This window comes from Balaenoptera physalus, assembly GCF_965194825.1.
Source record: "Balaenoptera physalus genome assembly, chromosome: 11".
NCBI classification, from domain to species: domain Eukaryota; kingdom Metazoa; phylum Chordata; class Mammalia; order Artiodactyla; family Balaenopteridae; genus Balaenoptera; species Balaenoptera physalus.
In genome coordinates, this window is record NC_138896.1 from 73,492,309 (window position 1) to 73,517,678 (window position 25,370).

The following is a 25,370-nucleotide window of genomic DNA, read 5'->3' on the forward strand; positions in this document are numbered from 1 at the left end:
AATATCTTTTCTGACTACAGTGATTTGAAACTAGAATTCAATAACAAGAAGAAAACTGGAAAATCCACAAATATGTTGCAGTTAAGCAACAAAATCCTGAACAACCAATGAGTCAAAGAAGAAATCAAAAGGGAAATTAAAATATATGTCCTGAGACAAGCAAAAATGGAAACACAACATGCTAAAACTTAGGGATGCAGTGAAAGCAAATCTAAGAGGAAAGTTTATAGTGAAAAATGCCTCCGTTAAGAAAAAAAGATCTCAAATAACCGAACTTTATACTTCGTAGAACTAGGAAAAGAACAAACTATTCCCAAAGTCAGCAGAAGGAAGGAGGTAACAAAGATCAGGGCAAAAATAAATGGAATAAAGAACAGAAAAACAATAGAAAGGATCAATGAAGCTAAGAGTTGGGTTTTTTTTTTGAAAAGACTAGTTGGCAAATATTTAGCTAGATTTAGCAAGAAAAAAGAGAAGTCAAGTAAATAAAATTATAAATGAAAGAAGAGACAGCTGATAAACAGAAATACAAATGATCGTAAGAGACTGCTATGAACAATTATATGCCAACAAATTGGACACCCTAAATAGAAACGTACAACCTACCAAGACTAAATTATGAAGAAATAGGAAAACTGAACAGACCAGTAACAAGTAAGGAGATTGAATCAGTAATCAAAAACTTCCTAACAAAGAAAAGCCCAGGACCAGATGGCTTCATGGGTGAATTTTATCAAACATTTAAGAAGAATGAATGCCAATCCTTCTGAAACTCTAACAAAAAATTTGAATAGGAGGAAACACTCTTCAAACTTATTTTACAAGGCCATCATTACCCTGATACCAAAGCCAGATAAGGACACTCCAAGAAAAGAAGGCCAATATCCCAGATGAATGTAGATACAAAAATTCTCAACAAAATGCTAGCAAACCAAATTCAACAGCACATTAACAGCACATGATCAAGTGGGATTTATTTCAGGAATGCAAGAATGGTTCAGCATCTGCAAATCAATCAATGTAATGTGCCACATTAACAAGATAAAGGATAAAGATCGTATGATCAAAACCTATAATGGAAAAGAATCTGTAAAACATTATATATATACATATATATGTGTGTGTGTGTGTGTGTGTGTATATATATATATATATATATATATATATATATATAAACTGACTCACTTTGCTATATGCCTGAAACCAACACAACATTGTGAATCAACTGTAGTTCAATTAAAAAATCATAAGATCATCTCAATAGATGCAGAAAGAGCAATTGACAAAATTTCAACATCCTTTATAATAAAAACTCTCAAGAAAGTGGGCATAGAAGAAGCACACCTCAATATAATGAAGCCATATATGAGAAGCCCACAGCTAACATCATACTCAACAATGAAAGGTTGAAAGCTTTTTCTCTAAGATCAAGAACAAGACAAGGGTGCCCACTCTCACCATTCCTATTCAACATAGTACTGGAGGGACTTCCCTGGTGGCGCCATGGTTAAGAATCCACCTGCCAGTGGGTTCGATCCCTGGCCCGGGAAGGTCCCATGTGCTGCAGAGCAATTAAGCCCATGCGCCACAACTACTGAACCTGCACTCTAGAGCCCGTGAGCCACAGCTACTCAGCCTGCGTGCCACAGCTACTGAAGCCCACACGCCCTAGAGCCCATGCACTGCAACTACTGAGCCCATGTGCTGCAACTACTAAAGTCCACGTGCCTAGAGCCCATGGTCCGCAACAAGAGAAGCCACCACAATGAGAAGCCCGTGCACCGCAATGAAGAGTAGCCCCCGCTCGCCACAACTGGAGAAAGCCTGCACACAGCAACAAACACCCAACGCAGCCAGAAAAACCAACAACAACAACAAAAAACAAAAAAAGCCCCATAGTACTGGAAGCCCTAGCCAGAACAATAGAGCAGTTAGGCAAGAAGAAGAAAGAAAAGGCATCCAAATGGTAAAGAAAGAAAGAAACTGTCACTACTTGCAGATGACATGATCTTATACATAGAAAATTTTGAAGACTCCACCAAAAAACTGTTAGAATAAAAAAATTCAATAAAGTTTCAGGATACAAAATCAACATACATAAATCAATTACAAAAATCAGAATACCCTATGAACTATCTGAAAAAAAATAAAGCAAACAATCCTATTTACAATAGCATCAAAAACAATAAAATACTTAGGAATAACTTTCACTAAGTAAGTAAAGGATCTGTATACTGAAAACTGTAAGATATTGATGAAATTAAAGAAGACAAAAATAAATGGAAAGATATCCCATGCTCAAGAATTGGAAGAGTTAATATTGTTAAAATATCCACCCTACCCAAAGCCATCTATAGATTCAATGCAATCCCTATAAAAATTCCAGTGGTGTTTTCCACAGAAATAGAAAAACCAATCCTAAAATTTGTATGGAACCACAATGGACTCTGAATAGCCAAAGCAATCTTGAGAAGGAAAAAAGCCTGGAAGCATCACACTTCCTGATTTTGAACTATATTATAAATCTGTAGTAATTCAAAACAGTGAATGTTGTACTGGCATAAAAACAGACACGTAGACCAATGGGACAGAATCAAAATCCCAGTAATAAACCCACACATATACAGTCAAGTAATATTTTAACAAGGGAACCAGTAATATTCACTGGGGAAAGGATAGTCTCTTCAATAAATGTTGGGAAAACTGGATATGCAGAAGAACGAAACTGTACTCCTGTTTTATGCCACGCACAAATATTAACTCCAAATGGATTAAGGACTTAAATGTTAGACCTGAAACCGTAAATCTCCTATAAGGAAACATAAGGGAAAAGCTGCTTGATGTTGGTGTTGGCAGTGATCTTTTGGATATGACGTCAAGAGCACAAGCAACAAAAGCAAAAATCAGCAAGTGGGACTATATCAAACAGAAAAGTTTCTGTACAGCAAAATATACAATCAACAAAATGAAAATTCAACCTGCAGAATAGGAGAAAATGTTTGCAAACCTTATATATGATAAAGGGTTAATATCCAAAATATGTAAGGAACTCTTAAAACTCAGTAGCAAAAAATCAATTATTCTGAGTTTTTAAATGAGAAAAAGATGTGACTTTTTTCCAAAGAAGTCATACATACATGAAAAGGTGTTTGATAATCACTAATCATCAGGGAAATGCAAATCAAAACCACAATGACATGCAACCTCACACCTGTTAGATATTACTTCACACCTATTTGCTTATCATTAAATAAATGCTCGCAAGGATATGGAGAAAAGAGAACTCTTATGCACTTTTGGTGGAAATGTACATTTGTACATTCCAAAATGCCAGTTCTGATGCCATTCTCTGGCTACCCATGTGGGGTGCTTTCAGACTAGGTTGAAGAGTTCTCCCCCAATTTTTTTTTTTAATTTATTTTTTTGATTGCGTTGGATCTTCTTCGCTGCCCGCAGGCTTTCTCTAGTTGCAGCGAGCAAGGGCTACTCTTCGTTGCGGTGCACGGGCTTCTCAGCGGGGGCTACTCTTCATTGCGGTGCACGGGCTTCTCATTGCGGTGGCTTCTCTTGTTGCAGAATACGGGCTCTAGGCGCACGGGCTTCAGTAGTTGCAGCACGCTGGCTCAGTAGTTGTGGCTCTCGGGCTCTAGAGTGCAGGCTCAGTAGTTGTGGCACACAGGCTTAGTTGCTCCGCAGAATGTAGGCTCTTCCTGGACCAGGGATCGAACCCATGTCCCCTGCATTGCCATGCGGATTCATAACCACTGCGCCAGCAGGGAGGACCCAAGTTCTCCCCAAATTTGATGCCTCTGAAGTCTAGAATGATGTCTTTTATTGTCAGCCAGGATGATTTACACTGAAATTAGCTGTAAACTCCCATATATAGTTATAATTGAACATTAATGTTTATGATTGGTAGTCATTTTTAAGAGTTAGTCAGTAAATTCACTTGAGAAGAATGCCTTAGTGTAGCCCCTAAAAATAAAACAATGGAAAGAGTTGTAGACCAGTAACCTTCCCAGTGGGATATGGGTCAGTAAACCATAGAAAGCTTGCTTTTTTTTTTTTTTTTGAAAGCCTGATTTTTTTAAAGCTTTTTTTTGTGTGAACTATTTTATATATGAAGTTTTCTGTTGTACATAAGCCTTCTATGTGATGGTTTCCCCAGCTGGTGGAGACCTGTTTTAATTATATTTAATATGTATCATGGGAACATATATTCCCATGGATGAACATTAATAGTCAATAATAATTAGCTAATATAGCTAATAATGCACATGAATATTTAATAATTAACTAATATAGCTAGTGAGATGCATTTAAATTAATATTTAATTGTACTTCAGTTTTATTTAGGGTTAAATGTGAATACTTGTTAAAAGAATGAAACCATTCTACTCAGCAACCAGTCTTATTAGCCATGTGATGTGGAACAGTTCACCAAATGAGAGCTGTCTCACAACCTGTAGGGGTCAAAAGGAGGCAGGATAGAAACTCTCATTTTCATGTCTCCTAAGACCAGGGACTTGAAGAATGGTGAACACACCTTTCTTCCTGGCCGGGGTTTACTTCTAAATGTGACTGACTTTTCTTTAATAACTAATTATAAAAATAGAACAGCAATAATAATAAGAATACTAATTATAGATAACAATGATCAACCACTTACAGTGTGTACTATGCTGGGTTAATCTGCACAAAACCCTATGAAGTTCAGCATGAAATGTTATCCTCACTTTACAGATGAGGAAAGTGAGAGTCAAGGTTTAAAATTTTGCACTTAGGTCCCTAACTACTATGTCTTGCTGCTTCCCATTATGTTGTTTGAACCTTGCATTAACCTTGTGAGGAAGACAACAAAAACTTGTATTTCATTTTTATAGTTGAGGGAAAATGTCCCTTGGAGAGAGTAAGCAATTTGTCTGGAGTTTCACAACCCATTTGCATGCAGCTGGGATTGGAATCTGCTTCTTCTAACTTTAGCCAGCAGCAAAGGAACAGCATGGAGAGATGTTTGGGAAGGAGCCACTTGTGGTTAAAGGCTATACCTTCTCCAGTGTGGAGAGCCTGAGGAAGCTGTGTCACGCAGTGCAGGATGTGATACATTGTGTGGAGAGGACAGTGGCAAAGCAAAAATCCAGTAGCAAGCACCCACCTGTGACTTGGCTGGTACTCTAAGGTAGAAAGGCCTGGGTTTGAATCCAGACTTTGCCACCTTCTTGCTGTGTGGGACCTTCAGCATTTCACTTCCTTACACTAAACCTTAGTTGGCTCTGTCAAATACAAATAACATTTGTCTAACAAGGTTATTAGAATTAAATGAGATCATATATGTAAAATATATATCAGAATGCCTAGCGTATAGAAGGTTCCTGGTAAAAGTTAGTTTCCTTCCCAATTGACTGAGTTTTTCTTTCTTTCCATAGCATTTATCTAGCCGGCAGAGCGTACAGCAAAGCACATCTCAGGTAAGCAACTTAACCAGGCCTCCCTATCTTTTCCCTCAATTCTTTCTTTTATGTGATTATAAAATAGGGATGCACCAAGAAATTACTGACTTCTTTTTTTTCTTTTTGATAATCTTTTATTTTTATTTATTTATTTTTTTTTACCACTGACTTCTTGATTGTGACCTAAGGAGCCCTGACCTCCAAGCGGACTTGGCTACTCTCCACTCCTCTGTGCAAATTTACACAAGCACAGTTGAAACAGAGTAGACCGAGAGACTAAAATGAATCAGTCTGAGAAAATAAAAATGGTATTTAGAATGGTAACTATTACTATCTAACAGTATAAACCAAGTGCATCAGGGTCATGACAGCATCTCCAAGAAGTGACTTTGAAAATGGTTCTCTGGAGAATTTAGATGTTTGTGACCTGGTGGAGATTTTGAGTTCACTTATAAGTTGGAATTACTGTTCCCATATCTCCTTCACTCTGTTTACTTTTCCCAGCTGCATATTTGCCTACCTCAAATCAAGCATATTGACGCAACATCTGCTACTAGCAAAGAAAACACTTTCAATCTCCCTTTCTCTTAAATGATCCCCTTCAGCAGTATGAGGAGTTAGTCATTTAGTTTTAATTTTACTTATGATCAATATAATGAATAACTACAATATTAGCAATCACTGTTTTTTGCCTTCCTCATTAGGTAGATACAATGCGCCCACGACATGGGGAAACCTGTCGGATACCAGTGCCACATCACTTCTTCCTCAGTCTGAAGAGTTTCACCTACAATACCATTGGGGAAGATACCGATGTCTTCTTTTCCTTATATGATATGAGAGAAGGCAAGCAGATCAGGTAAAAGTTATTAGAAGCTCTGGTGAGGTTGAGACTCTGTATTAGAATGGTGTGTCCTAGATCGTAGGCATCTCTGGACTTCAGAGAAGATAGATGCACGGAGGAGGCAAAACAAGATAAAGTAACCTCCTCTTATTTAGCTGAGAGTTTTGCTTCAAATCCCAGTGTACCCTGAAGTCACATGTGGCCTCTTTTGTCCCTGTACCTATTTCCACATGGAAGTTCAAAACTCAGTCTTGGCCATCACCACCTCAGGGAAAGCAAAGGATGCATCTATTCAATGCCAGAGGAAACACATAGGAGAAACATAGAACAAAGCAAATTCAGCAAAGCGACCCAGCTCTTGAATGCAGGAAGCCCTGGGCTCTGCTTTCCTGCATGTGGGATAGAGAGGGCTCACGAGGAAATAGGCTAATGTTGTCCTGTTTGAGGGCAGCCCCAGCCCTCATTGTCCGCCTAGCCCTGTAAAAGGAAGAGCATATTCTGGACAAAAGGGAAAGTTGGCCTGACTCTATCATTCCTCTTTAACTTGGATTGGAGGAGAAGCCACAGAAAGGGGCTGACATGCAGTAGACTGTGTGTCTTGAGAGAGCAATGAGACCCTTAAGCATGAGCAACTGCAGTAGTGTTTTTCCCCTTGAAAGGGAGGGAGAAATCAAGGAGACATTCTAGGCTTCTCTTCCTCTAGATGTCAGCAAGGCTCTAAAAGGGTGAGAAGACCTTTGTAGCCAACTTGGAATTTTAGGGAGCCCTGACTTTTCTCTGTGATTATCTTCTAGGTGGGGCAGAGAGAAAATAAATCTTGGGATCCTTTCATGTTGCATGGGAACTTTCTGTGTTAAGACTGCTTTATGGGTTGTTGTTGTTGTTTTACTTAAGATTTGAAAATAACTTTTACTTTTCCAATTGCGTGCTACACGTGGGAAGATTTTAAATGGAAGTTATAACAGAGTACAAAAAGAAAGCAGTTAATTTGTATGTTCCACAGTGCCTCTAGTCTTGACTATCCCACCCTGCTCCCCCCAAAATTAAAGCACTGTGCTTCACTTTGGCATAGGAGTAAAATGATATACTACTCACTGATGAGGGCATGTGGGTTTTCCTTGTCACCAGTGGCTCCCAGTATGTGCTACTAGGAAAGCTGTGGTGGTGAAGGCAACTACAGCTGCTGCACATAGGCAAGACTATAGGCCAGGGCTGCATGAATGTAGATTCTGACTGCTCTTGTTTTTCTACTAGACCAGAGGTTTGTAAACTTTCTTATTTAACATTTGTGTGTGGAAGAGTCCTTTTTCTTCAAGCTAAATTTTATAAGAAAGTTCAATAAATGAAACAGATCAAATAGAACTACTCTGCTGATGAAAGGGGAAGTAACAGGAATCTCACAGTGTCCCTGCCCCTACCTAGTAAGTACCCTGTGGAACCACTGAAAGTACATGGGTTACAGTTTGAAAACCAGAGCACACTGTTTTGTCATCTTTGAGTGCCAGGGACTCTGTCTTCTCTCTCCATGATCCTAGCACCACACACAGTGCCTGTGCCCAGTACATTCTTTATCGGACTTACTGCACAGAGAAGATGCAAGCCCAGTACAGGCACCGCATTGCTCTGGTTTGTAATTCATGCAGGATCATCAGTCCATGCAGTTGTTTTATCTTTGGACTTACTGTTTATAATTTAGTCTCAAGAAACAATAAAACATTTTAAAAGAAGAAATGTAAAAAAAAAATTTTTACTGAGTTGCTGGAAATGATTAGGTCATTTAAAATCCCTACATATTAGAGAACTATACAACCTTCACATTCACGTAATAAAACTGTAAGATTCTTAGTTGAAAATACACAGTTTCTTTAGTTTTAAGAGTGAACTAACAAGTAGAATTTTAGACATAGGTTTAACCAATAAATGTTCTTTCTTCTTTCCATTAGGATTTGTGTAGTGTGTAAGCCCTTAAAAATTTTAGGTCATTGAGCTGGTATTATCAGATAATTATGCTTTCATTATGATTAATTATCAAATTGGTCACATATTACTTTTTTGAAGCAGTTGTCAGAAGTCACAAAAGATTAGGGGGATGTATTACATCAGGTGCACAGAGAATAGATACAGAGCAATCGGTTTAATTGTTTCTTCTCCTCAAGATAACTCCTTGAGTGACTATTTTTCCAGTCAAATATTTCTAGTCTGGCCGCCAATCAAATGGTGCTAGTCTAGTGTTCAGTATTGCCAGGATACACTCAACCTCTGTGCCAAAGAACACATGTGAGCGGGGGAGCAAACTAAAGAGAAGACCAGCTATTCCTCTACTCTTAAGTCTTATTGCTGATTCCACAGGCACACCTAGAAGGGCTAAAGTGAATGACAAATTGCCAACCCACATCGTGCATTCTGATATATGTTGACTGATGAGTATTAGATGATCTGCTGGAGGGCAGAAACAGCAGCTGGCAGGGCCTTGGTAGCTCTATTTTTTTGTTTCATTTCATCATTCCAAACAGAATCATAAATATTTAGCCTTGAAATCTAAATCTCTAATTAAGACCTCTCCCCTGAGCTTCAGGTCCTCATTTCCTTTTTTCTACCAGACATATGCCCTTGGATGTCCTTCAGACATCCATCAACATTTCTAAACTGTGTTCATTTTCTATCCTCACACATATACTTCCTCCTTAAATCAAGTGAAAGGCATTTGCTCAGAGATCCATATCAGAAACTTAGGAGTCCTCTTAGGCTCCTCCCTCTCTATCTCCATCCCTTCTCAGTTAATCACTGTATCTTATTAACTTCTATCTCCTAATGCCAATCAAATCACTACCCTCACTTTATCCTCACTGTCACCCCAGATCCTTCACATTTCTCCCCAAATGTAGACTCCCTGAATCTGTCTTCCTACCCTGAGTTATCTTCCACACCACCACCATACTTCTCTTTTAAAAATGCAAACTGTTCATGTCAGCTCCCACTTAGGCTAAAAGCCCTTGTTACTTAGCATGGCATAAAAGGCCCAGCATGATATAATTCTGCCTGTTTCTCTAACTTTATTTCATGCATCCTAGTTTACTCCTGATGACTTATTTGGCTTTTTCTAAACATGCCTTGCTCTTTCGTGCCTCTCTGCCTTTGTTGGCTTGGTAAACTCCTGTTCATTCTTTACAACTCAACTTTATGAAACCTTCCTCATTCTATTTATGAGTAGAATCAGTCCTGGGGCTTCATTGTACACATTATGTCACCCTGTACCTAGCTTTATCCCATTACCAGATATTATACTGTAATTATACACATGCATGTAGATTTCCCCCACTGGAATGGGAGCTTCCTTTTGTGTTTTTTGTACCATTTTCTCCCCAGTGCTAACCACAGGACTTTGGATATTGGAGCATTAAATAAATAGTTATTGAGTGAATGAATGAATAAATCCATCTATCAAATAAGTACCAATCAGTCCTGTGAATCAAGAAATTCTCATTTAGTTGAACAGTTTAGCAAGCATTTGCTGAGGGTTTCTTGTTTGTGGGCCCCTGCAATACCTGCTAGGGATTTAGAGTTAAAAAAGAAATGTCCCTGCCCCTGAGGAGGTCTGAACAGGGTATTACAGAATTCCTAAAAGATGTGAAACATGTTATTCCCAATTTTAAGTACCAAACAAGCTGAGTGGAAAAGTAAGATGGGCAGATGTCTTATTGACATGTAGCAAGACTTTAAGCACAATAAGAAGTCAGGGAGCTGAATGTAAAATAGTTGGCTGATGGGAAGCAGCAGCATAGCACAGGGAGATCGGCTCGGTGCTTTGCCATGACCTAAAAGGGTGGGATAGGGAGGACGGGAGGGAGGCTTAAGAGGGAGGGGATATGGGGACATGTGTATGCATATGGCTGATTCGCTTTGTTGTGCAACATAAACTGACATGGTATTGTGAAGCAATTATACTCCAATAAAGATGTATTTAAAAAAAAAAAAAAAAGAAGTCAAGGAGGGACTTCCCTGGCGGTCCAGTGGTTAAGACTTTGCCTTCCAATGCAGGGGGTGCAGGTTCGATTCCTGGTTGGGGAGCTAAGATCTCACATGCCTCGTGGCCAAAAAACCAAAACTTAAAACAGAAGCAGCATTGTAACAAACTCAGTAAAGACTTTCAAAATGGTCCACATCAAAAAAAAAAAAAATTCAGGGAAAAACAAACAAAAAATACAACCTATTAAGATAGAAACTTTTATAGAGCTTTTCAAGCTGAAAGAAATAAGAAGTCCTGGGGTTTCCCTGGTGGTGCAGTGGTTAAGAATCCGCCTGCCAATGCAAGGGACACGGGTTCGAGACCTGGTCCGGGAAGATCCCACATGCTGTGGAGCAGCTAAGCCCATGTGCCACAACTACTGAAGCCCACACACCTAGAGCCCGTGTTCCACAACAAGAGAAGCCACTGCAATGAGAAGCCCACACACCGCAATGAGTAGCCCCTGCTCGCCACAACTAGAGAAAGCCCGCACACAGCAATGAAGACCCAACAGCCAAAAATAAATAAATAAAATAAATAAATTTATAAAAAAATAAATTTATAAAAAAACAAACACAAAATTAGAAGTCCTATCCAAATCCTGGTTGTTTTATATATTTTTTCTAATCAGTTACATTTCAGACTTTGCTTCATATTTAGGATTAAATTGTATGGTTTGGGAAAGAAATACAGTCAGCTTTGCAATGATATACTGGGAGAGATGACTTATCCTGTCATGGTGAGCTGGATCAGTTGTCACCAGGGTTTTGAATTCAACATTTGAAGAACTATTTTTTTCTTCCTGTAGGTTGTCTTTTTTCACTTTCTTGGTAATGTTGATGCACAACACTTTTTAATTTTGATGAAGCCTACTGTATCTGTTTTTTCTTTTGTTGCTTGTGCTTTTGGTATCATAGAACACATTTTTAAAATTGTGTATGTATACTGTGACCAATCTGATACCAATAAACTTGTGCTCATATGTATAAGAATGTTACTTTTGTAATAGCAAATATTTTAAGGCAGTCTAAATGTTCATAAGAAGAGAAATGACTAGATAAATAATAGGGTAACCTTTGAAAAAATTGAGGTGAAAAGAAGTGAGAGAGGGACTGAATTAGGTTTCTATTGTTGCATAACAAATTACAACAAATTTAATGGATTTTAAAATTTCCCATCTTTTAGTTCATAGTTCTGTAGGTTAGAAGGCATTTCTGGGTTCTTTGTTCACGATATCACAAGACTGAAGTCCAAGTGTCAACTGGGCTGTGTTTTAATCTAAAAGCTCTAGGGGAAAATTTGCTTCCAAGTTCATTGGTTGTTGTTGGCAGGATTCAGTTTCTTTACAGTTGTGGGACTGAGGTTCAGTTTCCTTGCTGGCTGTCAGCTGAGAGCTGCTCTTATCTCCTAAAGGCCACCTGCCTTTCTTGCTATCTAGCCCCCTCCATCTTCAGGTTAGCAATAGTGCAGTGAATCCTTTCCGTGCTGTGAATCTCTTACTTCCTTTTCTGCAATTAGCAGGAGAAAATTTGGCACTTTTAAAGGACTCATGGGGTTAGGTCAGGCTCACCCACATAATCTCCTTGTTTTATGGTCAACTGTGCCATATAACATAACCTAATTATGGGATTAAAAGTCACCATACTTACAGTCCCAGGGATTATACAGCCCTGGGATTATTGGGGGGGAAATTTAGGGGACCATTTTAGAGTTCTGCCTACAACAGAGACTACTTCTAAATACATAAACATGTTCTATATATGAAAGAAAGTTAATGAGATATTATTCAGTGAAAACAGCAAGTTTACAACTGTATGTATAGTATTATTTTGTGGGGAAAAACTACATACATCTATATGTGTATAATGTATATATGTATTATAATTATTAATTTTTTAAAAGACTAAAGTTTTTTAAATAATCCTTGAACTGACAGATATTTGATGTTTTGGTACTAATTCTTTTTTTTTAAAGTAGCTGGCAACAATCTTAAGGGAAAGACAGTTATAAAAAAATATAGCAAATATTGGTTTTGCTGTATGAGGAGAAAAATAAGAAAAAAATTTTCTCAGTTATACTTCTCCCCTTCTTCAAGCCTTCTGGCTTGGCAATCCAGAATAAACATCTGCTTGCTTTTGAGTGATAATGGGGTAAGAAAAGGACAAAGCCTATAAATGGCTAGAATTTTAAATGTCCTTTATATTTTTTCTCTAATATCATGGATTCCCTTCTATAAGGAACTCATTGCCTTTGTTAAAAAATATTTTTCTGTTAAGAAAAAGAAAGAAAATATTTTTCTGTATACACATTATGAGTGTTAACTGTTATCTTAATCTATTTAATAATTACCACCTAATTACCTCCTCAAATCGTATAAAGAATATTCTTTTAGAAAAGAATTTGTGTTTTGATCTTTATTTGCTTCTATATGGATACAGTTATCTTTTATGTGAATTTCCTTATTCACAGGAGGAGTATTATTGTTTAACTAATTTTCTCTCTGTTACTGGTGTGCCTGTTAATATGCCTGATTCTCTCGCTGGCCCCCTACAAATTTAGCAGAGTACTCTAAAGCCTCTGGGTGCTAGTGATTGATTTTATCACTCAACCGGCTTTCCCTAAGGAGTCTTCAGTATGCTAGGTTTTTCTCCTAGGCCTTGGGAATACAAAGTTGCCCTCAGAAACTTAACCTCTCTTGATTATCATGTGAAAGCACTTATGTTAGCGATCTTTTCATGGATGCTGTGCAAAGCAAGCTAAAAGCCTCATTTCTAATTCTCCTGGAGTTTAGTCAGCATTCAAAATACTCTTGCGTAGAATGAACTTTTTCTTGAAAATCCGCTGCCTCTGTAATTGAAATAGAGGGTTCTGCCTGAGAGGCAAGCTTTCTACCCAAAAGAGATAATCTGCCTCTGAAAATCTCAGGTACCCCTAGAGAGAAATTTCCTTTTAAAATGATGGCGGAGAACTTTGTTAATTAAATCAAAGTTTTTCTTTTCTCTGCAAAAGAGGTCATGTCTTAACGATGCAACTAGAGCTTATCTGCGGTGCTCAGGCAGCCAGTGAAGGACCTGCACATCAGTCTTGGTCCTTCCACTCAGGGCCCCAAAGTTAGACAGGTATGGTCTAACCTGTCTTAACTTTGTCTGGGACATAGACTCCAGCTCACTACCCAACATTCCCCCAAGGATTTTCTGTCAGTCCCAGCAGGAATAAGAGAGGCTAATACCCTGACTGTGGTGACTATCAACATCACTTTCTTTTCCTACCCTGCTCTCATTGTCAATATGCATATCTTCCCTGGAAATTACAAAGATCTAGAGAAATTAAAAATTAGCTCACTCTCTCACACAAAGAGAGCCAGGAACCTGTGCCCTATGGATAGAGAAGCCAACGCATGAATATTTAAGTGAAACCATTTATAATCTATTGTCCTTTAAGTTTTCTCTTATAAGAATATATTTTTCTAATATAACACAAAGCTGAAAATATAGACAGAATGAATGCAAATGCAGTTTAAAGCTAAATATATTTCATTTCAGTGGCCAGGCTAACTCAACATGTTTCTACATACATGCTCAAGGTATCATATCTTGCTCTGAAACATTACGGTGAAAATCTGCTTAGAGATAGACAAGTTGAAACTGCCGTTTTAGATATGTACCTTGGCCTGTGGTTAATGTGTCTTTTTTCATCTGAGAATAAGGTGAGAAATTGCTCTCCTGTATGTGCCATCGTTTCATTATGTTCAGAGTCTAAATATCAGGCTGGGGAAATTTCTTAATACAATGTCCTACGGAGTCGGGACAAAAACAGTAAAAGAAGTGGTCAGGCTTCTTTAAGAAGTTCTTTGTTTAGTTTACAAGAAATTTGTTGTCTACTCTGTCTAGACCATGACACACAGTGCAAAGTAGAATAGAATAACTAATGCTACTGACATAAGTTTGGAAAAATCCTCTGCCTAGAGAGGAATGTGGAAAATTAAGGGGTATCAGAGGTATAAGTGATAGTGGATTGATATAGTCAGACGTTTATTTTTCACCTGTTATGTGCTCCCATTGGTATAGGCTCTAGAGACATGGCAGTGAGGAAAACACACAGAAATTCCTGTCCTTGTGAAACTTGTATTCTGGTAGGGGGAGTCAATCAATAAATATAACAAAGATTAAATTGTAGAGTGTATTTGGAGGGATAAATGATATAGAATAGAAAAAGTTAAAGTACGAAGGAGGATTTGCTGTTTTGAATAAGGTGTTCAGGGTAGGCCTTACTGAGAAGGTGAACATACCATGGGACTATCTTCCAGGGGAGAGACCTTTCTTCTACCATCTTCTCATCCTTGGATCTCAAAATGACTTCCAAATTAATGAGGTGGACCAAGGGATGAAATTACAACCAGCCTTCTTACCCCTGGTCACTTAAAGATAAATTAGGAAACTAGATAGGAGGCCTTTGCAGTAATCCAAATGGGAGATGATGGTGGCTTGGACTTGGGCTTTTTTTTTTTTTTTTTTTTTTTTGAGGTAGATCTGTGCTGGTTTCATTTCTGGTATGGTGGAGTGACCTCCAAACAGGCCAGCCCTCCAACAATTAACTATTAACAGTGGGTAAAATCCAGAAAAACAACCACGTTAGGGTTCTGCTGAATGAACAGAAGCAGCAGATTTTGGAGGGAAGTAAAAACTTGGAGAAAGGGACCAACACAGGGTGAGTGTCCTGTTTTTGTGGTTTTGGTCAGAGCTGTACTCTCAACATAGCATGGGGTAGCTAAAACGCTAATAGAAGCCTGCCATATTTTTAGCCTGAGGAACCAAGAGATGGAGCTTGGGGCTTGAAGGGAATCCTGGGAAAGAGAGAGCAGGAGATGGAGAATCCCAGATGTTATATATCACCTCTGCCCATGTCACTGGCTGATCCCTGAATCACACATATGCAGGGCAAACTCAAAGCAGCTAGCAACTAAGACTAAAAGAAAACTGAGGGACTTCCCTGGTGGCACAGTGGATAGGACTCCACGTTTCCAGTGCAGGGGGCCTGGGTTCAATCCCTGGTCTGGGAACTGGATCCCACATGCATGCTGCAACTGAGAAGCCTGCCTGCCGCAACTAAGGACAACTAAGACCCAGTGCAACCAAATAAATAAATAAATATTTTTAAAAATAAATAAAGAGAAAACTGAAGTTTGACCTGCCATCAGTCACAGGAGAAACAGATTACAGATTAAGTCTAACCAAATTAATTTCCTATTAAAATAAAAATACTAACTGACCCTCTTCAGAAGACTGTAAGAGAATCCAGAGTCTCCACAGCATAACAACTACAATGTCCAGGGTACAACCCAAAATTATGGGACATACAAAGAACATGGAAAATATGACCCAGTCTGAGGGGAAAAGACAGTCAACAGAAGCCAATCCTGAGATAACTCAGATGTTGAAATTATCAGACAAGGATTTTAAAGGAGCTATTATAACATGTTCAGTGAATGAAAAGATAGTAAAAATCTCAACAGAAAAATAGGAAATACTTCTTAATACCAAATGAAATTTTAGAACTGAAAAATACAACATCTATATTAGGGATATCCGGAATAAAAATATCACCAGATGAGATTAATTGAACCATGAAATGATAGCAGAGAGAATCTTTGAATTTGAATATCAATATAAGTTATCCAATCTAAAGAAAGAAAAATATTGAAGCCAAACTTAATTAACAAAGCCTTAGGGTTACAGTTTCAAAAGGCCCATATTGGAATTTCAGAAGGACAAGAGAAAAAGAATGGGGCAGAAAAAACATTTAAAGAAATAATGGCATGTAACTTCCCAAATTTTGTGAAAGACATAAACTTACATATTCAAGAAGTCCGTCAAACACCAAACAGATTAAATATGACACATCGTAGTCTAACTAAAATTCTTAAAGTAGCTAGTAAAAAATGACACATTGCATGCATGGGAACAACAATTCAAGTGTTCATGGGCTTTTTAGCAGAAACTGCGAAGTCCAGAACATAACAGGAGAATATCTTTAAACATCTTTAAAGTATCTTTAAAGAAGATACTTTGTTCATCTTTAAAGAAGGACAAACAAACACAAAGTTACATATTTAATGAAAAAAACTTTCAAGAATGAAGACAAAATAAAGACATTTTCAGATAAAGGAAAACTAAGAGAATTTGTCACCAGCAGAATTGCACTTTAAGACTTGCTACCGGAAGTTCTCCAGGCTAAAAAAAGAATCAGAGGGAAACTCAGATCCTCAGAAATGAATGAAGAACATTGGAAATGGTAAATATATGGATAAATATAAAAGACTATTTGTCTCTTAATTTAAAAAATACATGACTGTGTAAAATAAAAATACCATTTCCTTTTTTAAAAATTTTTATTTATTTATTTATTTACTTATTTTGACTGCCTTGGGTCTTCGTCGCTGCGCGCGGGCTTTCTCTAGTTGCGGCGAGTGGGGGCTACTCTTCGTTGCGGTGCATGGGCTTCTCATTGTGGTGGCTTCTCCTGTTGCGGAGCATGGGCTCTAGGTGCGCGGGCTTCAGTAGTTGGGGCACATGGTCTTAGTTGCTCCGCAGCGTGTGGGATCTTCCCGGACCAGGGCTCGAATCCGTGTCCCCTGCATTGGCAGGTGGATTCTTAACCACTGAGCTTCCAGGGAAGCCCCCAAAATACCATTTTCTTGAGGGTATTCTAATGTATATACATGTAGTACATATGACACCTATAGCAGAAAGGATGGTTAATTTAACCTCTACAGTTGCAAGGTTTCTACATTTTTTGTAACATAAGAAAATATTAACTTGAAATTGACTGTGAGAAGTTAAGGATGTGTAAAATAATGCAAAGAGGTACAGCTAAAAAGTCAGTAGATAAATGGAATTCTAAAATCTACCCAATAACAGAAGATTCCTGAACTGTTTTGGTTCTTTCTTTCCTCACATTCTAAAGTACATGTTCATAGTGTCTGAGGAGCCAAATCCACACTAAGAGAGTATGATTTCAGGTATCATTCAAAACAGTAATGAGTTGCCTCAGTGGCTAAATTTAATTAGTCTTTCTTAGAAAATTGCTATACAGTAGAGATCAAAATTATCAAAACAGCAGAGAAGGGCTTCCCTGGTGGCGCAGTGGTTGGAAGTCCGCCTGCCAATGCAGGGGACATGGGTTTGAGCCCTGGTCCGGGAAGATCCCACATGCCACAGAGCAACTAAGCCCGTGCGCCACAGCTACTGAGCCTGTGCTCTAGAGTCCGCGAGCCACAGCTATTGAGCCCGCGTGCTGCAACTACTGAAGCCTGTGTGCCTAGGGCCCATGCTCTGCAACAAGAGAAGCCACCACAATGGGAAGCCCGCGCACCGCAATGAAGAGTAGCTTATGCTCGCCGCAATTAGAGAAAGCCCATGCGCAGCAATGAAGAACCAACACAGCCAAAAATAAATAAATCAGTTTATTAAAAAAAAAAAAAAGACAGCAGAGAAGAAAACAGATAACTTACAGCAGAAGGAAAATGCTTTGTGAATAAAGTGGCAGTAAACTTTTGAGCAAGTTTTTTAACTTAAGTTGAAAACTAGAAAATTGCCATAATATACACACACTAATTCCTTGCTCAGTTCTTTTTCTTTAGAGTATTAAAATGTGCAAGCAAAAATATTACAGAGCCTGAGTGAGCTAGTAACATTTATCAAATGAAAGAATGATTTGTTATAAACTCTCCAGATGGGCTTCAAGCATTGAGTCTGTAGCTACAGAAATGACTTTGTGTGAAATCTGGCTGAATTCATATTAAAGGCATTCTTTCCTTTCCCCCATCTCTACTCCTGCCTCAAGGCCAGAGCCACAGGTAGGGCAACTCAACTAGGTTAGTCACCCCTACTCTTTTCCCAGGCATCCACTTGGCTCCATGCCTTGGGTTGATGATTCCCACTAGGTGCTAGTCAACAGAAGACAATTCTCAAAGGATTCATTCCAACCATCCTGATCCAACAGATCATTTAATTGCTTTTGTCTTCTCAAATACAACTACTGCAGATGGCAGTCTGCTAAAAACCAGTAGACAGTGTCTACCAGAGATGTCAGAGGCCAGGTTGGGATATCCACTGATCACCACTAAGGGCTTTAGTGGTGATCAGAATTATTCAGACACTTGTTAAAGACAGGCAGACTTTATTCAGGACCATTGCAATAGGTATAAGGACCACTACAGTACAGCCTGTCAGTAGAGGAGGGAGATTGGGCTCAACTGTGACTACAGTAAGAGAAAGTCGGAATTTATAGCCAAAGAGCAGGGTAGGAGTCAGTGGGTTGACAGTTACTAAAAAGAAACATCAGGGGTTGCGGGGATTCTGGCTAGACCAACCCAACAGGATTCTTGCTGAAGGCAGGCCAGGGTGATCAGACATCACTTGAGGGTGATGGGGAGAGTCTGACTGATATTGAGGAGGGTCAGATATTGAAGGTGGAGGATTTTGGGTAAACCAACGTAGCAGGGTTCTTGCTAAAATTAGGTAATGCAGAGAAGGACATTGGACTCTAAAAGTTCAGGTCTAGTTGAAAAACTCAGAGGAGCCTGACTAGAGTTTGGGCAAGGAGAGAATCTCTGTCAGCTTCCTTCTCAACATGTACAGTCTGATTTTGGCCAAAGAATGTCTGACCTAGTACCTGTTGTGTTCCTGATCAAGAGAATCCCTGCCCTCAGAGAGGCACAACTGGTAAATGTAAACAAGACAGTTTCAGGTACTACTACAGCTAAGGAGACTGCTTTGTAAGAGGCAATTCCATAGCCCTGAGTATTCTGTGAAGCCTTTTTGAGTCAGGTAATGAACAAAGCTTTGGGAAATAATCTGTCAGGAAGCATTTAAAGGTGTGAGAGTGGAAGTCCCGTGATTCAGTGAACTGACAGTAGGCTAACAGCCCTTTCTTCTAGAGAGGTGCATAGACTTTTCTGTGCAAGAGGACTTCTACTTTTCAGACACATGTAGTGCCAGCTAGGGCCTGCTCTTTTCTTAGGCCATTGAAGGTTCCCTTCTTACTGCTCTTGCCAACTCTGATACCAACACAAACTAACTTCTTTTATCATTCTAAATCTCAGATTTGCAAAGTACAACTTAAGATGTTCCAGAATAGTGGATGAAAGAAAATATGAAAAGATGAAAGAAAATACTGGATTGAAGTTTGCTCTTTCTAATGTTCCTTTCAAAAAGCTTTATTGTTGTTAAAATATATTTAGCTGGGAGAGATTTTAACTAATTTGTGTTTCTCTGGAAACCAGATGATTAGAGAAACAGCTTAACTGTAAGACCTGTGGCTGCTGTCCTTAGAGTCACAATCCTGATGGATCTCTGAGGCTACGTGCCCTGAGACACAACTTACAGCGATTGGAAGTGTTTCTGTCGGAACTAGAGGCGTTTCCTCACAAACTAGGGATTATTTTCTCTGCCTTCACAAAGCAGTGTAAAATATCTGCCTGGATTGATATCTGAAGTTATTAGAGATCATCTCAAGAAAGACCAAGATTTTAAAAATGAAATCTTTGAATCCTCACATGGAAGTGGAAAAACACTAGGTGCTAGATTCTGTCAGCAGATCAGTCAGTGCATCAAGATTGTGTTTTGAAGGATGTGTTATGTGCTGTTTAAAAGCAAACAATTGAGACTCATGAGAGAGAATGGAAAACTGAGCATTGGATGTGTAGGCTTAGTGACCATGGAGCAAGATGACTGGCTGTTGTTAGGGTAACTAGAAATCAGACACAAAGGAAGAGAAGAAATAGTGGAGAAATAGCACAAGTGGGGAACTCTGAGACTGATTTGATCCTTTGCAGTATGTGGAAACCAGGAAAGTCCACAGTTGGACTTACTAGACAAAGCTAAATGGTATGAGAGGAAAATGAAAATTTAGAATTTCAAATTCAAAATATAAACAGTTACAAGTTTTAAGAAAATCAGTTCTTTGGTAGAAAACAGTAGAGAATATTTTGTCACAACACTCCTGTATAAACTTACTTTATCTTAATATGGCATCTAAAGACGTGGCTGCTGCTTTCTGAGGGAACGCTGCAAGTAGCTTTCCCTCTGAGCACGTTTAGAGCAGAGACTCATGTGGAAATAGATCCTGCTAGTAATTTACCTTGAACTCAATTATTATTAACACTCCTAGCACCTTCCCCCAAAAGCCATATTATACTTTATATGGACTCTTCAAATCAAAGTTGTAAAACTTTATTAAATATCTACCTGATTGTTACCCTTCAGTTTTGAACCTAAACACATTAAAAAGTAGGTTTTTCTTTCAAGGGCTTTTAATGGAAAATAGAAATATTTCAGTACCTCAAGACAGAATGGAGAGACACACCTAGCAGATTATTAAATCAGTGATAATGAAGACCCAGGAACTGGAGCCTGGGCTGAGATGTCTATAGAGTGAAGTGGATGAGATGCTCGTACAGAAGAAGGGAACAGAACAGAGAAGAGAGATTCTAGCATCTGGAAAAATGAAAGCAAAGTTAGTTTATAAGTTTCACAGGAAAACAAGTCTTATAGTCATCCCTTGTTTATTGGACAAAAATATTATCCTCCTTTACTATCCACTTTTTCCAGACTTAGCTCTAATTACTTTTTGGAGTGACTGTTGAGTGTATGTTCAGGCCATTAACCACAGGAGGGAATACAAAAGGAGTGGACAGGTTTAAGGGAACTGGTTTTAGACCAGTAGTTCTTAACATTGGCGGCACATTAGAACTAAAGTTCCCAATGCCCAGGCCACTCCCCACATTAATTAAATCAGGAGTTCTCAAGTGATTCCAATGTGCTGGGAAGGTTAAGAACCACTGCCTGGGACAGCCGAGTTTAAGGAACTATCAGATTTTGGGTAGAGCTACTGTGTGCAGAAGGCAGTAGGAGAGTGTTAGAAATAATTTGTTAGTAATGTAGTTACAGTACTGATTTGAAAATTATGTACTTTTTATAGAGTAGATTTGTGGTTATAATTATATCCCTCTTGTTAATTTATTCAACACACATTATATAACTACCATGTGTAAGATATTGTTCCAGGTGCCGGGGAATCAGCACAAAACAAGACAGAAAATCCCTCTCCTTTTGTAGTTTACATTCTAGAGGGGGAAACAGACAATAAATAAATGTATACTATAAAACCAGGAAGATATAAATACTTTGAAGAAATTGAGAATCACAGAAATGAGACATAGCACTTTTAAAATTAAGGTGCATAAGGAAGATCCCTATAAAGAGATGACACTGACTCCTCAGGTTATTAAATCACAGAACCTCTCAGGCCCCCAGCGATTGACGCCCTGCCACCCAACAAATCCCCTTCACTTTCTGAGCTCAGAAGACTTCCTCAACCATTGATCTTTTAAAAAACCCATAACACATTTGTCTTGGGCCCCAAATACTATCACTGGAAGCTTTACATCACTCAAACTCTTAAACTTCTCAAACATTTATCTTCATACCCCAGTCACTAATCCTCCCAGACCCCAGAGCTGCTCACAACACCCTTTTGACTGTAAGTCAGACAGACACTCCCAGTAATGAGACACTCAAACACCACAGGACCCCAAGTAAATCACTGAATCCACACAGAGGGCTGAAGGGAGGCTTTCAGAGGAGAGCATGAAGATAGAAGAGACTGCGATGGGGCACAGTCCTGCAGGGACTGGGGAGGAGGGATGGTAATGCCCAGAATCATAAATAGGTTGCATTAGGCTGTGGTAAATTGGAAGACATTCATATCCAGTGATTTTTATTTTCTTCTGAGACTTAAGGGGAAAGGCAGAGGTTTGGCTTGGTCTCTGTGGGGAATGAGGGATAGAAAGAAGCAGGAGTAAACATTCCTTGAGGGCATGTGATGTGCCAAGCCACGAGCTTTACATATGTCACTTAATTTAGTCCCTACATCAACTCTGAAGTCAAACAGATTGCTGGTTTCCAGTCCAGGATTCAAGTCCTGGTCTGCTCCCTGCTTTACTTCCATTACACCATATTGCCACAGGAATTCATGAGAGAATATCCAAGCATATTGCAGAATTGCAAGAGATAGAAATCAGAAACTTTCAAGGGGACCTAATGGTCATAGTCATGGATTCCTGCAGCCCAGGGATCTGTATTTAGTGACTGCTCACTGTTCCTTCCAAAAAACAACAGGCAGGTTTCCCTACTAGCAATACTCTGAGATACAGATTCTTGATTCCAGAATGTTATATCACTGGAAGCACAGCAGGAGCCCAAATTTAGGAGAAAAGCTGAGAAAAAACCTTACTGAGATCAAAGTTAAACATTTATCTGCTTCAGAAACCCTGAAATATAAGTTGTTTGACTTAGTTTGCCTTGAATTTTTGCACTGAAATATCTTTTTACTTCCATTCCAAGAAATTTGTGGAATATGTTAAGCCTCATACTGATAAGGCTGAGCACCGTATGGATGGATTCAGAGGAACAGGTAGCTTAGTTTATCTTCATTGGTTAGTGGCATTTGTGTAGGGTCAGAAGTCAAAAAGTATGGCAGTAGAGGAAATGGAGGAATAAGCTTGCAGTCAGCTTCCCACTGCCTGGAAGAGCATCCTAGCCTCTGACATGGTCCTGCAAGATTCATGGATGTATGAAGACACAGAAGTAAACCAAGGAGAAGAAGCTGAGGACCTTCTGATACCCTTCCCTTGGAAGATTGCATGTGCCCAGAGACACATACATGCCCTCTTTACGTCCTTCCTCTGAGGGTACACAGAGTTTCTAAAACCTGTCTGACTCCAGGCTGAGAACTCTCCTTTAAGGTATAAAAGACCCACTCTGGAAATAGTCCCTTTGCTATTTTGTGACCTATGCCTTGGCATCCACCTCATCCCATCTACCTACTCTCCCTCCACAATCTGCCCCTCCATCAGGGTGTGGTCAGCCGTGATCAGTCTGTGGCTTCATCCTCCTGCCCCTGAAGATAATTCAGTCTATCCATGGTCCATCCCCAATACCAGCCCCGCTTGAAATTCTTCAGCCTCAGCCCTGTAATTCAGGAGTACTCAGGATTCCTGGACTTGACCTTTGAGGTCTGTCCTTGCCCTTGTTCTAAGCTCCCTGAACTCACACTCCTGCTAGAGCCTACCTGCCTTACCATGGTTAGTGCTGCCAAATAAGCTAGGCTGCTTAACCCCTCTGTGCTGCCATTTCCTCAACTGTGAAATAGTAGTGTTAGTGTCTACATCATCAAGGTGGTAATACGTGTCAAGTCCTTAGATCAGGCCCTGGCGGATAGTAAATCTCAATAAATAATCATAATTATTGTTGTTTTTATATGCGTTGGAACTTTGCTCTTGAGTCCAAACATCAGTGTTTTTGTGTGCTTCCCTCTAAAAGACAGGAAGGGCAAATATAGGTATGTCGCCACTGAAAAGTTCTTCCCACCACAGAGGCCCTGCTTTTGCTGCGCGTCTGGCAGGTAGCCTCCCCTAGGACCTCAAGTGACAGAGTCTCTGTTAGCTTTGTCTAGGTGGCGGGATAGCAGAGAGATTCCATCAAGCTAGGAAGTCATAAGAGCCCTGTGGCAGCAGCAGGCACATTCAGCATACTCATTTATTGCTGTGAAGCCCCTGAGAGCCTTTAAAGCAGGAAAAAGCTGTGTGTATACAAATAGGAACCTTCTTTGGGGAAAACTGCCCCTTTATTATTTTTCATTTTGCCCTCAGCTACCTTGGTATTTTAATTGCGTAGTCCTTATAAAGTTATTGTAAGTCAGGTCTCTAGAAACTGTAAACTTCTGTGCTTGATTCTTTGAGGGTTGCAGAGATGTAGGAGGCACAGTCCCTGCTGCTTTACAGACAAGGACACTGGACTTAAAGGATGTGTGGAGATCCCCAGGACAACCCCTAGTGGTCATTCACTAGAAAGACTCATGGGACTCAGCATATAGTTGTACTCGTGGCTGAGATTTATTACAGCGAAGTAGTAAGGATACACCAGTGGCTCATAAGGAAGAAGGACACAGGTAGAGTCTGAAGGGGTCCACGCACAGGCTTCCTTATGCTCTCTCCTTCACATGAGGGGTCACACAGAGCACACATCTCCAGTTAAAATGCAGCAGCATGTGTGCAGTATTTCTGCTTTAGGAGGCCCATTAGAGATTCAGCAACCAACATTTATTGGGGCCTGTCACGTAGGGGCCCTCTGCTTAGCGTGTACAAGATGTCCAGAAGGGAAGCAACTGTTCAGCATAAACCATATTGTTCACACAAGTAGTCTAGGCACAGTGAGCCACCCTTAACTGTTGGGAACACTCTAAGAGCCAATTCCCAGATGCCAGCCAAAGGCTAACCTTGCAAGCAGGCCTTTCTAAAGATAACAGTCTCAGGCCTGCTACATTAACTCTTTTCTGTACAGAAAAGGTGCCACATACGTACACAACCAGCTCTAATGCTAGCCTATCAGAGTCACTGCCATAAATGGTTCGATGTTAGAGAAGGAACAGGTCCCTTCTGACTGATGGGTCATAGAAACCTTTCTGACACTGCGCATTTGAGCTGGGCCTCAAAGGTTAGGCAGGGTTTGAGCAGCAGAGAGAAGTGGGAAGATAAGATGCAGTGGGCAAAAAAAGAGTACTTTCAGGGAAAGGCAGGCAGGCCCATCTGACCAGAAACAAGGTTATGTTGATGGAAGTAGGAGAACCTAGGAAGGCAGAGAGAGGACAGGTGCCACAGGGCCTGGACTACTAGGTGGAGGCTTGTGGGCTTTATCTACAGAGATAGAACACCACTGAAAGTTTCTCTTTTAAGAAAGGAAGTCATATAGTTCAAGCCATGTTTGCAGGAGATGTATCTTGGGGTATAGATATATCTTGGGATAGACTGAGCTGAAGGTCAGAGTCCTAGAGATGGAAGGCTACTGAAGATACTTGGATATATTCCCAAAAGGCCTGGGCTTCAGAAGATGCTCATTTGTTTATGATCCACCTTAATATATAGGAAATATGTAAAATAAATGGGGAAGGCAAACTCTGACTATGTCTGTGTTGTAGATTACCCTTTAGTACCTTGGTAGGCAGGCCAGAG

At 39.6% G+C, this 25,370-nt stretch overlaps 1 protein-coding gene across 4 annotated transcripts in view; it reads left to right on the forward strand.

Moving 5' to 3' along the window:
* Positions 1-25,370, forward strand: part of DOCK3 (dedicator of cytokinesis 3) — a 390,231-nt gene that overhangs the window by 207,907 nt on the left and 156,954 nt on the right. For all 4 annotated transcript variants that reach the window (XM_082414877.1, XM_082414876.1, XM_082414875.1 and 1 more), the window contains exons 8-9: positions 5,427-5,468; positions 6,155-6,309. In XM_082414877.1, coding sequence (XP_082271003.1) covers positions 5,427-5,468; positions 6,155-6,309 — 197 coding nt within the window. The remainder of the gene's footprint in view (positions 1-5,426; positions 5,469-6,154; positions 6,310-25,370) is intronic.